The sequence below is a fragment of the Camelina sativa genome, chromosome 9 (assembly GCF_030686135.1).
Source record: "Camelina sativa cultivar CO46 ecotype springtype chromosome 9, ASM3068613v1".
NCBI lineage: Eukaryota > Viridiplantae > Streptophyta > Magnoliopsida > Brassicales > Brassicaceae > Camelina > Camelina sativa.
Window position 1 is genome coordinate 15,516,801 of NC_141888.1, and position 15,693 is coordinate 15,532,493.

Consider the following 15,693-nt stretch of genomic DNA (forward strand, 5'->3'; position numbering starts at 1 on the left):
ATTCACCCCTCTGTTCCAAGCAATCATACAAGCACCCGTTGTAAGTCTGTTCTAGGTAGCGAGCCAGAGCATGAACGAGAACTTCGGGACATAATCAGAGAACCAAATAGCTCTAGAACAGGTGACTTGTGGCTTACCTTGACGGAGTTGCATCCATGTGTCCGAGGAAGAGAAACTGGGCCGGAACTCAGTATTTGAGTGGCGCCACAAAGCAACATCTACCTCGAGAGAAGTTCCTCTGCGAAGGAGCTTGTCTAGCTCATCCTCCACCTCATTTAAAACAGCTTCCCTATGGTGACGCCTACGGAGATTAAAATCGTCCACGAAGATTAAACTTGTCTACCGAAGACCAAAAATGTTGTCCACCAAGGCTAATTCCGTCTTTCTTATTTGCGCTTATGCCATAGGTATGACACATTTGGAAACACATTTGGAAACACATTTGGAAAGGCCAAATCGATTACGGCACATTTGGAAAGAAAAAAACATTGTTCATGGCACATTTGATAGTTTTCTCTTTTTAATTTACAATATAAGATTATGAAATGTAACAGACAAATCCATGGGTTTTCACGTGCCATGACTAAGATTCTTTCTTCACCTTCTCGTCCTCTTCTCCATCTTCACTATCTTTGTTTTTATTTTTTCTCCCAGCCTGCATTTAATTTCAAGTCACGTGGCTACCCCAGCGAAAGAACCAGTGAAAGTACCAAAGATGGTCTATGTGCGAGTTTCTCATAAACCCTTGGTAGCTACTGAGAAGGGGCATCAACTTCAGGATAGTGCCCCACCCCCGCCTCCTCCTTTGCTCTATAAAGGCGAGTCTAGGGGCCTGTCCATCCAGAGTAAGATCACACAGCCTCTGACCAGTTCTAGTAAGGATTCCGCCGGGTCCGCGGAAGTGGAGACTGATTCATCGGATACGTTCTCCTCTGATCCTGATGGTGACGACAGTGGGGAAGATTTTTTGGAGAAATTTCAAGAAGTGTTGTCTAAGAGACAACGCAAGGTTCAGCGAGGCAAGAGCCTCAAATCCACATCTTAAATATGTGTACGAACCTTTTTTGTTGGAACGTCCGCGGCTTTAATATCTATAGCCTTAGAAGCGGTTTTAGAAAATGGATAAAAGGTAAACAATCCTTTTTTGGTGGGCTCATAGAGACTCACGTCAACCAGGTTAAAATGAAGAAGTTTATAGATAATTTTCCACCTGGCTGGCTTTTTGAAGATAACTACAATTTTTCAGATTTGGGAAAAATCTGGGTTCTTTGGCATCCGTCTGTTAAGGTGGTGGTCTGTTGTAAGTCGCTGCAAATGGTTGTCTGTGATGTGTTATTTCCTGATGCAAAAGAGTGGGTCGTGGTCTCCATCGTGTATGCTTCAAATGAGGTAAGCAAAAGGCTGGAGTTGTGGGCTGAGTTGGTGGAACTAGCTGATTCCCAAGTAGTGGCAAATAAAGCATGGCTAGTGATGGGAGATTTCAATCAAGTTCTCGATCCTGTGAAGCATTCTCGACCATCCACTCTAAATGTTGGCAGGAGAATTCGAGACTTCAGGGAGTGTCTGATTCACGCGGATCTAGCTGATCTTACCTTTCGGGGAAACTTTTTCACATGGTGGAACAGGTCAAATCTCAGACCAGTCGCTAAAAAGTTGGATAGGATTCTGATCACGTCTCATGTGGAGTTTCTTTGTGCTCTGATCATATTAAAGAAAAGCGTCCTTTCAAATTTTACAACCTGCTGCTTCAAAATGATGAATTCGTTCGAGTAATAGCAGATCATTAGTTCTCCTTCAACGTTACTGGATCAGTGATGCTACGAGTTTCCTTAAAGCTGAAATTCCTTAAGAAGTGTATTTGCGATTTCAGTAGACCCAACTACTCAGGCATTGAGAAAAAGGTTGCACAAGCTCATGAAGTCCTTATAGAAGCGCAGAGAAAAACTTTAGCAGATCCCTCAATGGCCAATGCGACTCAAGAGCTTGAAGCAGAGAGAATATGGCAGGTGTTGCATAGAGCGGAGGAAGCTTTCTTCAGGCATAGATCCAGTATTTCTTGGTTAGCTGATGGGGACAGTAATACTGCCTATTTCCACCGAATAGTAGCCTCAAGATTTGCTCAGAACCATATCCACTATTTGTTGGACCAAGACTGTAACATTTGTTGGACAGTAAAAAGGTTCGTACACCGACAGTGGGGAAGATTTTTTGGAGAAATTTCAAGAAGTGTTGTCTAAGAGACAACGCAAGGTTCAGCAAGGCAAGAGCCTCAAATCCACATCTTAAATATGTGTACGAACCTTTTTTGTTGGAACGTCCGCGGCTTTAATATCTATAGCCTTAGAAGCGGTTTTAGAAAATGGATAAAAGGTAAACAATCCTTTTTTGGTGGGCTCATAGAGACTCACGTCAACCAGGTTAAAATGAAGAAGTTTATAGATAATTTTCCACCTGGCTGGCTTTTTGAAGATAACTACAATTTTTCAGATTTGGGAAAAATCTGGGTTCTTTGGCATCCGTCTGTTAAGGTGGTGGTCTGTTGTAAGTCGCTGCAAATGGTTGTCTGTGATGTGTTATTTCCTGATGCAAAAGAGTGGGTCGTGGTCTCCATCGTGTATGCTTCAAATGAGGTAAGCAAAAGGCTGGAGTTGTGGGCTGAGTTGGTGGAACTAGCTGATTCCCAAGTAGTGGCAAATAAAGCATGGCTAGTGATGGGAGATTTCAATCAAGTTCTCGATCCTGTGAAGCATTCTCGACCATCCACTCTAAATGTTGGCAGGAGAATTCGAGACTTCAGGGAGTGTCTGATTCACGCGGATCTAGCTGATCTTACCTTTCGGGGAAACTTTTTCACATGGTGGAACAGGTCAAATCTCAGACCAGTCGCTAAAAAGTTGGATAGGATTCTGATCACGTCTCATGTGGAGTTTCTTTGTGCTCTGATCATATTAAAGAAAAGCGTCCTTTCAAATTTTACAACCTGCTGCTTCAAAATGATGAATTCGTTCGAGTAATAGCAGATCATTAGTTCTCCTTCAACGTTACTGGATCAGTGATGCTACGAGTTTCCTTAAAGCTGAAATTCCTTAAGAAGTGTATTTGCGATTTCAGTAGACCCAACTACTCAGGCATTGAGAAAAAGGTTGCACAAGCTCATGAAGTCCTTATAGAAGCGCAGAGAAAAACTTTAGCAGATCCCTCAATGGCCAATGCGACTCAAGAGCTTGAAGCAGAGAGAATATGGCAGGTGTTGCATAGAGCGGAGGAAGCTTTCTTCAGGCATAGATCCAGTATTTCTTGGTTAGCTGATGGGGACAGTAATACTGCCTATTTCCACCGAATAGTAGCCTCAAGATTTGCTCAGAACCATATCCACTATTTGTTGGACCAAGACTGTAACATTTATTGGACAGTAAAAAGGTTCGTACACCGACAGTGGGGAAGATTTTTTGGAGAAATTTCAAGAAGTGTTGTCTAAGAGACAACGCAAGGTTCAGCGAGGCAAGAGCCTCAAATCCACATCTTAAATATGTGTACGAACCTTTTTTGTTGGAACGTCCGCGGCTTTAATATCTATAGCCTTAGAAGCGGTTTTAGAAAATGGATAAAAGGTAAACAATCCTTTTTTGGTGGGCTCATAGAGACTCACGTCAACCAGGTTAAAATGAAGAAGTTTATAGATAATTTTCCACCTGGCTGGCTTTTTGAAGATAACTACAATTTTTCAGATTTGGGAAAAATCTGGGTTCTTTGGCATCCGTCTGTTAAGGTGGTGGTCTGTTGTAAGTCGCTGCAAATGGTTGTCTGTGATGTGTTATTTCCTGATGCAAAAGAGTGGGTCGTGGTCTCCATCGTGTATGCTTCAAATGAGGTAAGCAAAAGGCTGGAGTTGTGGGCTGAGTTGGTGGAACTAGCTGATTCCCAAGTAGTGGCAAATAAAGCATGGCTAGTGATGGGAGATTTCAATCAAGTTCTCGATCCTGTGAAGCATTCTCGACCATCCACTCTAAATGTTGGCAGGAGAATTCGAGACTTCAGGGAGTGTCTGATTCACGCGGATCTAGCTGATCTTACCTTTCGGGGAAACTTTTTCACATGGTGGAACAGGTCAAATCTCAGACCAGTCGCTAAAAAGTTGGATAGGATTCTGATCACGTCTCATGTGGAGTTTCTTTGTGCTCTGATCATATTAAAGAAAAGCGTCCTTTCAAATTTTACAACCTGCTGCTTCAAAATGATGAATTCGTTCGAGTAATAGCAGATCATTAGTTCTCCTTCAACGTTACTGGATCAGTGATGCTACGAGTTTCCTTAAAGCTGAAATTCCTTAAGAAGTGTATTTGCGATTTCAGTAGACCCAACTACTCAGGCATTGAGAAAAAGGTTGCACAAGCTCATGAAGTCCTTATAGAAGCGCAGAGAAAAACTTTAGCAGATCCCTCAATGGCCAATGCGACTCAAGAGCTTGAAGCAGAGAGAATATGGCAGGTGTTGCATAGAGCGGAGGAAGCTTTCTTCAGGCATAGATCCAGTATTTCTTGGTTAGCTGATGGGGACAGTAATACTGCCTATTTCCACCGAATAGTAGCCTCAAGATTTGCTCAGAACCATATCCACTATTTGTTGGACCAAGACTGTAACCCCCCCCCCCCCCCGAACTGTCCTAAGGCCGGAAATACCCAAAACGGCCCTGAGACGCCACTTGGAAACGATCACCAACGACCTGGCCTAGGTTCTAAACCCATTAATGGCCTTGACCGATCCATCAGTGAGGTTTCCACCACTTTAGACACCACATAGGCTTTTATACCTTTGCGATGCCCAAGTGTTGCGCAGTCCCGGACAAGGATCTATGAGCCGTTACTCGTATTCGAATATAAAACCGATTCTTTATTAAATAAAATATTTCACAAGTCTTAACAAAATATTTATAGCGGTTATGGCCAGGCCTATTGCCAAAAAGATTATACATATTTTTCTTATAAAATATAACATACTTTTTCTTTATACAAAGGCACAAAATCTACTTTCCGGGCTCCTATCGTCCAACACGTCCTCTAACACCCTCTACTGGTTGCCTGCAGGACAAACACCATCATAAGTAATCTAAGATTACTTAGTGAGTTTCAGGGGTCCCTGCAGAAGATCAGATTCCCACCCCAACCCCAATCACAAGAAATCAATCATGCAACACACAACAAGCAATCACACACAACAAACAATCAACAGAGAAAGCATGCAAAAGCTAAAAAGCCACAAAAATGCAAGCAATCTACAACATGCAAACTTGAATAAAAATAAATATTTTTAAACAAGTTACTAGGGCCCAGATGTGCTGCCTCTCGCCAAACATCCATTTTCGCCGCATTGCATCCACCCTAGGCATGCAATCAGACTTTCCTCATAAACTACACCGTCATGTCGAGCTCCGGCCATGGTAGCTAACCAAGTCTCTCCGCGCATTCGAGATGCAACACAACACCCTTGTTTGCTGCGTGTCGTAACCAACTGGGCGAAGGTCAGACACATCTCTGTCTTAGTGTGCTTATAGCCGCTGGACCCCCTTGTCACTCGCCACACACTAAGACCTTCCATATCCTTATGGGTACTTATGTTTATAAGCCTTAAAGAACTTATAACACATCAAGTCCTCACCAAAAGTGGGTATTCAAGTTTATAAGCCTTAAAGAACTTATAAAACACTAAATACCATCACTTAACCTCACATGCAATAGATCTTCAATGCAGATCCGCAATCATGCATAAGATCTACCATGGAGTACAACCGACACTGAGCAACCAACTCAAAGTGCATGCAAGACTCAAGAAATTCACCCAAGAAAATCAAGCAGAAATGCAACTATATGCACATGCAAACTGACACTAGATTGAGCCGCCACTCCAATCTAGTTCAGGTCTATGCTTCCTGAAACTCACAGATTTTCGAAGAACCCAAAAAAACCCACCGGAATCCTTGGTAGCTTTGATCTCCACTTCGCAGATGCAACCACTGATCGGCAAAATTTTCTCCAACAATTCTCCAGAGCTTTGCTCTCTTCTCTTCTCTCTCACTCTCGACATCCCTTAGCACTCCTCTCTTTTCTCTTTTTCAAATAAGAACGAATGAGGCTATCTATAGAGTCTTGAGTGAAGTAGTGGGGACATGCAAAAAGAGGTAAGGTGTCGCCTTCTCATTCTCAGGTGTGTGGTGATGACACTTCAGGAGGCGATGTGTCACGCTGACATTCATCTAAGTTGCATGGCATCAAAGAATATGCTCCTCCACTCACTAAATTCTCCAAGGAATCTAGAATGTTCTCCTCCACTCACATATTTTCGATGCCATCTAGAAATATTCTCCTCCACTCACACTCTTGAGTAATTAAAATAATTTCTTAGTGGTTCCTCCACTGTCTTGAGACAAAATCGAGTGGGAGGGAATATTCCTCTCCACTATCTCTCCACCAATTAAATAATTCCCTAGTGGTTCCTCCACTATGAATACTTAATTAACTTCTTCCACTCCACTAACTCCGCTTAGTAAAATATTATTTTTAGCGAGTTTTTTTCCGTCTCTCGGAACTTCCTTCCTTTTTGATCTCCTTCCGGGTCAATTCTTCAGGAAAATTTTATTCTTTAGTGAGGGTCACTACAAGGACAACCAGAAAATAGAAACCCTAAAGGAGATCAGGGAGCACTGTGTTCACTACTTCTCTGAACTACTTGGGGGTGAAGCCTAAATATCGGAGTTGATTCAAAATGATATGGAGCTTCTTCTCCCTTTTAGGATCTCCATTGATCAACAACAAAACCTGGTAAGCATCTTCTCAGCGGAGGAGATCAAGGAAGCTTTCTTCTCGCTCCCCAGGAACAAAACCAGTGGTTCAGATGGTTACTCAACCGAATTCTTCCAGGGATGCTGGAGTGTTATAGGCCCAGAGGTTACTGATGCAGTATCGGAGCTTTTTAGATCCGGAAAGCTACTTAAACAGTGGAATGCAACAACCTTAGTCCTAATTTGAAAATCAACAAATGCTGAGAGAGCATCAGACTTCAGACTTATCTCATGCCTCAACACTCTATATAAGGTTATAGCTAAGCTCCTAGCGTCAAGGCTGAAAGCGTTCCTGACGAAGGTCATTTCACCAGCTCAGTCGGCTTTCATGCCTGGCCGTCTTTTGGCAGAAAATGTGTTATTAGCTTTGGAGGTTGTCCAAGGATATAAGGCCATTCGCAATGGGGGAACACTTGGTGTGTTCTTAGCCCATTAAAATTATAAATATAATGAATAGTGGCATAAGAACATGTTGTCCAGTTCTTGATGTAGAACTGATCTAGGTTCAGTTCTAAGCTGACGTGGCAAGCTGTGATTGGATACAATTTTTTGCAAATAATTTTTCACAAATTAAAAAAGGATTTGATTTAAACTATGTATTAATTAAATAAAATATTTGTTTGTTTTAATTAAGTAATATGTTTGTTTGTTTTTTTTTAATCTTTAATGTTTTTTTTGTTTCATAAAAAATTGGTATTGTATTTTGAATTTTAGTACAAGTTTTATAAGTTTGCAATTTAAATGTTATTTTTACAGTTTTTATAAATGTAATATGTTTAAGAATATTATATTATTAAATCTTATGATCTTAAACATGTTCTCTCAATAATTAACTTTTTAACAAAAAGATCTTAACTACTGATCTTAGATTATTTTCATAATATTTTTACTCTAAGAACATCCTAAAGTGTTCCCCATTGCGGATGCCCTAACAGGAAAAACATATCACCTAGAGCGATGATGAAAGTTGATATTAAGAAAGCCTTTGACTCTCTCAACTGGTCCTTTGTTCTTAACGCTTTGAGAGCCATTGGAGCACCAGAGAAGTTTGTGGCATGGATTTAAGAGTGTATTACAACCCCAACCTTCTCTGTTTGTCTTAATGGCCATTCGAGTGGTTACTTTAAAAGCTCCAAGGGGCTGCGACAGGGTGATCCGATGTCCCCATATCTCTTTGTGCTGGCTATGGAGGTGCTCTCAAATTTACTACAGTCAAGATTTGCCAATAGCTACATGAGATTCCACCCAAATGCATCAGGTATTGCTCTAACTCACTTGATGTTTGCGGATGATGTCATGATCTTCTTCGACGGATCAGAAGCCTCCCTTCATGGTATAAATGAAACCCTAGAGGACTTTGCCTCTTGGTCAGGGCTCCATACCAATAAAGAGAAGACTCAGCTGTTCTTTGTGGGCCTTAATCCGATGCAAGAAGTTGCTTTGGCGAGGCATGGTTTTCCAATTGGCTCACTACCAATACGATACCTTGGACTCCCTCTAATGCATAGGAAATTGAAGTTATCTGAGTATGAGCCCTTGCTAGACCAGCTGGCTCGCAAGTTCAGAAGTTGTGCTGTCAGAACTTTCTGCTGGAAGGACTCAACTCATTTCATCAGTAATCTATGGGACAATAAACTTTTGGATGTCAACTTTCATGTTACCAAGAGGGTGTATCAGAAGGATTGAATCTCTCTGTTCCAGGTTCCTCTGGTCAGGAAGCATTGATGGTTCAACAGGTGCAAAAGTGTCATGGACCTCAGTCTGTCTTCCCAAAAATGAGGATGGTCTAGGTCTCCGCAGACTCACTTCTTGGAACCAGACACTTTGTCTAAGGTTTGTTTGGCTCCTCTTCTCAGGTGGTGACTCGCTTTGGGTTCAATGGCATAAGTTCCACAACATTCAGAACAAGAGCTTTTGGGAGCTCAAGGAAACGCCTAAAAGCTCGTGGATTTGGAAATCTTACTACGGTTACGACCGCTGGCGGAACAGTTTGTCAAAGCGACTGTTGGATCAGGGAACACAATAAGTTTTTGTATGATTCCTGGACGCCTATGGGCCCCCTGCTCAAGATTATAGGTCCAACTGGTCCCAGGAAGCTTCGAGTTCCCCTACAAGCAAAAATCAAAGACGTTTTTAGGGACAATATCTGGAACCTCGCTCACCTTAGATCTAACGTTGAGCTGAATCTCCACACGTATTTGACATCTGCTCAAGCTACACCAAATCCTGCTCAGTCGGATGAGTTCAATTGGGTTGTGGATTCTGTTAAGTGTAATGGCTTCTCCACTTCAAGAACTTGGTCTCGCCTAAGACCAAGGAGTGAGGAAACTACTTGGAGTTCTGCAGTCTGGTTCAAAGGGGCCATCCCTAAGCACGCTTTCAACATGTGGGTGGCTCAACTAAATCGACTTCCAACTAAGCATAGGTTGTTCTCCTGGGGACTCATCCATTCTCCAGCCTGCAGTTTCTGTTCCCTAGACATTGAGTCTCGAGACCGCCTCTTCTTCACTTACTTCTTCGCTTCCGAAATTTGGCGACTGGTTTTGTTATGTATTGCTCCAACAACGCAACAACCTCTGTCCTGGGCAGAACTCCTATCTTGGGTTCGACTTTCCGCAGACACAACACCGTCTCTCTTGCGTAAAATTGTCTCTCAAGCAGCGATCTATCACATCTGGAAGCAGCGCAACAACTTGATCCACAACCAAGTCTCAATACCTCCGACCAAAACTTTCAAGATTATCCATAAGGAGGTAAAAAACATCATCACTGCCAGACAGCACCGAAAGCGTTTCCGCAACTTGATGCAGCGACGGATTTAATGAACTCTCTTAGAGTTTTCCCAATCTTGTAATCTTGTTTTTATTCTTTTTGCCAAGGTTCAAGAACCAAGAGCTTTTCCTCTGTAAAGCCAAACTTTTTCATTTCTAATGATATTAACATGCTTAGAAAAAAAAAAAAAAAAAAAAAACCCAATATTACACATTGATAACCCAGTCGACACCAAAGCCATCTATGAAGCTTTCTTCATGCTCATCAACATGAAGGAACCTTCAAGATTTGGAGTAGCCCGCATTCTCTGATCTTCCAGTTGTCTTTGCTTGTTGTGAACGCAAATCGAAGCTCGGTGGAAGTCACCTCTTCTGTTTCAACTTCAAATGTGTAGATATGCTCTGTTAAGATATCTACGCTATGGATATTTGGTTTACACAATTACACTGAACCTAAACCTTGTGATCATTTTTTTTTGTCCACGATGTCAATCCAGATCAACCCCGATGTATCATAAATTCTTTACCCATAACCAGCATGACACAAGCCTTAAATCTCAAGGATGTAGGATTAGGCAACTCATTCAACTTGATCTTCAAGGAACCCCCAGCAGTAGCTCGGTGATTGAAGCAGGGAGGCACTTGTGTACCCGGTAGTTAATTATTACATAACAGAATCTTGACTCTTGAGACAAAACATTGGAAGAACTAAACTGAAATTTAAATAATGTTTCGATATATATAATGAATAAAATCTGAAACGTTACATCAGTACTGAAAACAAAACTTGGGTCGTAAGGAAACAAGCAAAAGAAAAACAGAGTCTGCAAACTTACAACCATTGAACCAGTAATTAGATAAACTCTAATTAGCTAATTTCAAACCAAATAAACACAAAAACGTTAGTGATGAAGGGCAATTGGACACCGTTATTTGTTATAGTTACCCGTGGTTACCTCCACGTTGCTCACGTTGCAAGAAATGGGGCCATCTTATGTCTACTTGTTTGCCCCATGAGGAGTTACTTGTCAGTCAGCAGCAGGTTCAACATTCCCCATTGCATTTGGCCACGACTGTTGCTATGATTCCATCTTCGGATCACCATGAAGTTGTGGATGCGGGCCCGTCTATCTCGAGGAATGACAACCACGAGAAAGATGTTTGTGAAGATGTCGAGATGCAGGAGGCAGAAGGTTGGCAAACTCCAAAACCGGGTTGTAGCCCAAGTAAAAGGGTTGACTCTTCGAAGTCTGGTGTGGTTTCTCTGCTTTCAAACTCTTACTCTGTTTTGGGAGCTGAAGAAGAATCTCAAGCGGGGGAAGGAGGAGAAGTAGCTCCACCGCCTGCTAAGGTTGTGAAGGCCGGTTCGGCTACGGTTTGGCACTCTGAAGTTGGCACTCAGGTACGGGGTTCGCAGGGAGAGGTCCCTTTACGGCCTTACTTACCGCGTGGCACCAAAACAGCTCATAAGGTAGTATCAAATCTTCTTGCTCCTAATCAGAGTAGGAAGCCTCCCTCGCAACATAATGTCTAGTTTTTTCTTGGAATGTTCGTGGTCTAAACAAATCTTCTAAGCATTCCATAATAAAACGGTGGGAGAGGAGGAAGGGGAATTGGAGACGTCTCCCGGCAATTGTAATTTTTATGCTTTTGTTTTGATATGATAATAGGTCCTACCTCTCTATATACAGATGTCCCAGTTGTAACAATGTTTATTTTTATTTTGAATATAATTTAACATTATATTTATAAAAAAAAACTTTAGTGATGGATGGGGCTGGGGTCTGAAAGTGCTTAACCACTTTGTGAGGCGGTCCATAGCTGACAAATCCATCTTCTTCGGAAAATTGGTGAAAGTAACAGCTTTGGGTAATGGTTTGACCACAACTCGTCTATGAGCTAGTGAAATAGTGAACTCCTGGTTTGGTGAGCGTAACGAGATCATGGCCTGTCGTGTGCATGGCTACGCGAGAATTCGGGTCGCAGGATATGAATTCAAGATCACCACTAATCTCTAAAACGTCATTTATTTCGTTGTTGTATTCGAAAAGTAGACTATCTCCTACATGAAACAATTTATCCTCACTCCACTTGTTATAGTAGTCACTCTTTTCAGGAACACTCCATGCTTTAAAGTCACCGACCTTGTAGGTTTCCCCGGGAGGAAGGATCTTGCTCGGTGGTGGTGGAGGAATAGGACGTGATGGGTCATGAACAACAAGAACGTCGAGCCTCTGTCCAAGTGTGCATTGAGCTTGATTTGAGCTGATGAAGTAGTGCTCTCCGGGTTCCGTGAAAGTTACCACATCATGTCCTGTCCTGTAGACGGCTTTAGGAGAAAAAGTATCGCAGAATTCTAATTCTAAAGCGCCCCAAACTTGAGTAACGTCGTTGACGGAGGGATCGTATTTGAAGACAAAAGAGTCTCCTACGTAAAAAACATTTTCCTTGGCCCATTCGTTATAGAATCCTTTTTTGGCAATCCATCCATCGGAATCCCCAACGGTGTAGACAGTAGCCGAACAAGAACCAAAGAGCATCGTGAAGGTTGTTATCACCAAAAGCACGAAGCTGAAGATCTTCATTGTTTTGAGAAAGAATTACTCAAATGTTATCCAAAAGTTGATATGATATGATTACAAATGTTATCCAAAAAGCCCTGGGTGTAATTACAATGTTATCCAAATGTTATCCAAAAGCCCTGGGTGTAATTAGAATTTACCCCTTGGGTTTAGTTTTTCGATTTTGAGTAAAAAAAAAAAGATACACATCAGCAAATTAAAATACACATCATTTTTGATTTTCCACGTCACTAGTCAGTTTTTTTCCCAGAATCGACAATTTTCTTGTTTATATCAAATGAGAGGGAAAGTGAACAGTTTTCACTGTTCACAAACCGCGAATAAAAAAAACTCTCTCTCTCTCGTCGGCGAAATCTATCTCTCTCTTCGACGAACCCTAATTCCGTCGACGATATTCTGTCTTTCTCTACTCTCTCGCCGTCATCTCTCGCCGTCATCTCTCGCCGTCATCTCTCGCCGTCATCTCTCGCCGTCATCTCTCGCCGTTATCTCTCGCCGTCCTCGCTCGATATCCTCATTCACTCTTTCTCTCTTCATCGGCGAAAACTCTCTCTCTCTTGTTCGTTTTCGTCTAAGCCGTCTCATTTTTGAGTTCCGGTATGTGTCTTCCTCTTTATTTTTGAGTTTTGCGCCTGATTAAGGGGTTTTGTCGATAGTTTACGGCTGATTGTCGCCGTCGTTGATTTACATATGATGGCTGATTTGTTAGATCTATTCGATTCGATGGCTGAGTTACTGTATGCTTTACGACTGATTTATGATTTTATTAATGCATGTGGCTGAGTTTGTTTCTGTAAAGATGTTGAAGCCTACGGGAGGATCGTACACCCTTAGTGGTTTAACACCCGTGTTACAGGCTTGGGCATATGAGTCAGTCCAATGCTTTGGAGAACGATTTGGGAATGCAAAAAAAGAAAATGGTGGCATATCGTTGCTTCATTGGGGTGGAAACCGTACAGGTTCAACGATGGAATCTGTAATTGCTGAAGAGATCAGAGCGCTTGGTGAGGTAAGGTTTATATGTGGTTGAGTGATTGTTTAGTAATGGCTGAGTTATGATTTAGTGATGGCTGAGTTATGATTTAGTGATGGCTGAGTTATTATTTTGTGATGGCTGAGTTATTATTTTGTAATGGCTGAGTTATGATTTTGTGATGGCTGAGTTATTATTTAGTGATGGCTGAGTTATGATTTACTAATGGGTTTCATAATCTCTTATGTTACAGCTGCGTGTGACTAAAATGGTTATGAAGGATGATGTACGCGAGCTATTTCATACGTGGCCAGGTCAAGAAGACGACCCAGCACTTGATCGCCTTATCCAAGACATACATGAGGATAAGTTTGTTAAAGGTTTTTGGGATGTTAAGGGGAGTGATAAGAAAAAAAACTAAAAGCTAAAGCAGCTGTTGATTCTGAATCTCCTCCCGCAAAGAAGCAGAAAGTCCAGAAGGTGGAAGTTTCCAACAGTCAGGGTGGTGAATCTGGTGAAGGAGCTGCACAGAAGAGGAAGAAGAAGAAGAAAGGAATAAAGGTAAGTGATATGGTGTATAGTGAGTTTATATTATATGTAATCTTTTGTTATCTTGTTTACGACGGTTTGTGTATTTGTTTCAGTGTGCTAGTGAGGAGGAAGATGCTGGAGATGATGTGTCGGTTGGGTCGGTTGGAACTCTCGTTGAGTTGGTGTCTAATTTAACCTCAAGGTTTGACAGCTTCGAAAAAAACATTGCTGCGAATCTGGAGAAGCAGATTGGAGATAGAATAGAAAAGAGGATGAATGAAAGGTTTGGAACCAGGCTTGGATCTTTTGAGAGTGAACTCAAACATATGAAAGAGCACGTGCTTTCCATGGGTGTTGGGCAAACTGGCCAAAACACGACTGATGCATGTTCAAATTTCAAGATAATGTCACTGGTACCACCAGACCTTCAGGAAAAACTACAGACACCAAAAGTTCCAGGAAAAATGCAACAAAACTACTCTATCAACAGTCCTCCGGTAATGTCTGATTTATGTTAATTTTATGGCTGATTTTCCAGAATGTTTAGGTTGAGTTATCATTATCTTTAATTGTCTTCGCTATGTTATACATGTAGATGGCAGTGGTTTGGCTGGGATCAGTAAGAATCTGAATAAAGAGTTTGATAAAGATGATCCTCTTAATTTCATGAAGAAGTCTCCAGCTGCTACGAAACCAAATCAACGGCCTAACACGAGGAAAAATGCCAAAGAAATAGAGTCAAAGAAGGCCAAAGAAATAGAGGCAAAGAAGACAAAAGCCATGGTGGCAAAGAATGCCAAAGAGTTGGCGGTGGCAAAGAAGGCAGAAGCCGAGGAGGTTGGAGATAATAAGCAAAAGAAAAGAAGTAGAAAGACTACTAAGCCTACTGCCGTGTGGGCGACTGCTAAGCCTACTTTCGTGAGGCCGTTGAATTTTGCAGCACCTATTTTGAGTGAGGGGGGAGCTGAAGCTGGTGCAAACGCTGGTGCCGACACTGCTGACAGCAGTGTATGTGATATGACATCTGAGTTTATGGCTGAAAACGATTTCCTTGAACCTGAGTCTGATGATGATGCGGAGGAAAAGATTAGGCTTGATAGAATTAAAGCTTTAAGGCTTGCTAGTGTTAAGCTATCCCCGGATGGAAGTGCGATGAATACAGAACAAGCTCCACAAGCAAAGATTTTTCCTTATATTGGAGACAACGGACTGACGTGCATGAGGAAGAACTGTGTACCTGGAGCTGGAATATATGATCCTCTGGCACCGGTTGATCCGGTGCAGTTGAAAAAACTTTTGGAGTACCTAAAGACAGCCAAGTATGACCCTTTAGACCCTTGTTAATCACAGCTTGTTAACATTATATTAACCTGTGTTTATTTATTTGTTAGGCATATACCATTAGGCCAGACAACAGTCGAGATTGAATTCTATAGGACTCTCATCACCGAAAGAAAAAATTGGCCAGTGAAGGATGATCACTTTGGGGGGCTGTCTGATGAAGTAAGTTTAACTTGATGTCTGAGTTATTATTGTTTATGGCTGAGTTATAATACATCATGGCTGAGTTATTATTATTTACGGCTGAGTTATAATACATAATGACTGAGTTATTATTGTTTACGGCTGAGTTATAATACATAATGGCTGAGTAGTTATGTTTACGGCTGAGTTATAATACATAATGGCTGAGTTGTTATATTTATGGCTGAGTTATAATACATAATGGCTGAGTTGTTATTGTTTACGGCTGACTTACATTATGGCTGAGTTGTTGTTTACTACTCAGTTTTCTGTTTTGCAGCACATGGGCGCGTATATGAGACTCCTCAGGGTTAGGTACAAACGAGATCTCTTCCCATTCCACAACAAACGCATTGCATTTATAGACCCGTGGTTCACCAGTACGATGGTTCGTGACTATGCTCAGTTCGAGATGAAACCCAAATTGTTTAAATTCAAAGACAAGACAACAGTTATGAAGAGCTAGTTAATGGTTTG

General features: G+C 41.7%; 1 protein-coding gene and 1 pseudogene across 1 annotated transcript; one reads left to right on the top strand and one right to left on the bottom strand.

The window, feature by feature from the left end:
• The first annotated feature begins 8,886 nt into the window (after window positions 1-8,886).
• Window positions 8,887-9,657, top strand: LOC147938118 (uncharacterized). Its single transcript, XM_087465479.1, has one exon. The coding sequence runs from the start codon at window positions 8,887-8,889 to the stop codon at window positions 9,655-9,657; it is 771 nt and encodes a 256-aa protein (XP_087321605.1).
• Window positions 9,658-11,163: 1,506 nt separating this feature from the next.
• LOC104715237 (blue copper protein-like) lies at window positions 11,164-12,194 on the bottom strand (annotated as a pseudogene).
• Between the last annotated feature and the right edge of the window lie 3,499 nt (window positions 12,195-15,693).

Excerpts from the sequence above, each read along its gene's own strand:
- LOC147938118 (XM_087465479.1), top strand. The coding sequence starts at position 8,887 with ATGGGCCCCCTGCTCAAGATTATAGGTCCAACTGGTCCCAGGAAGCTT.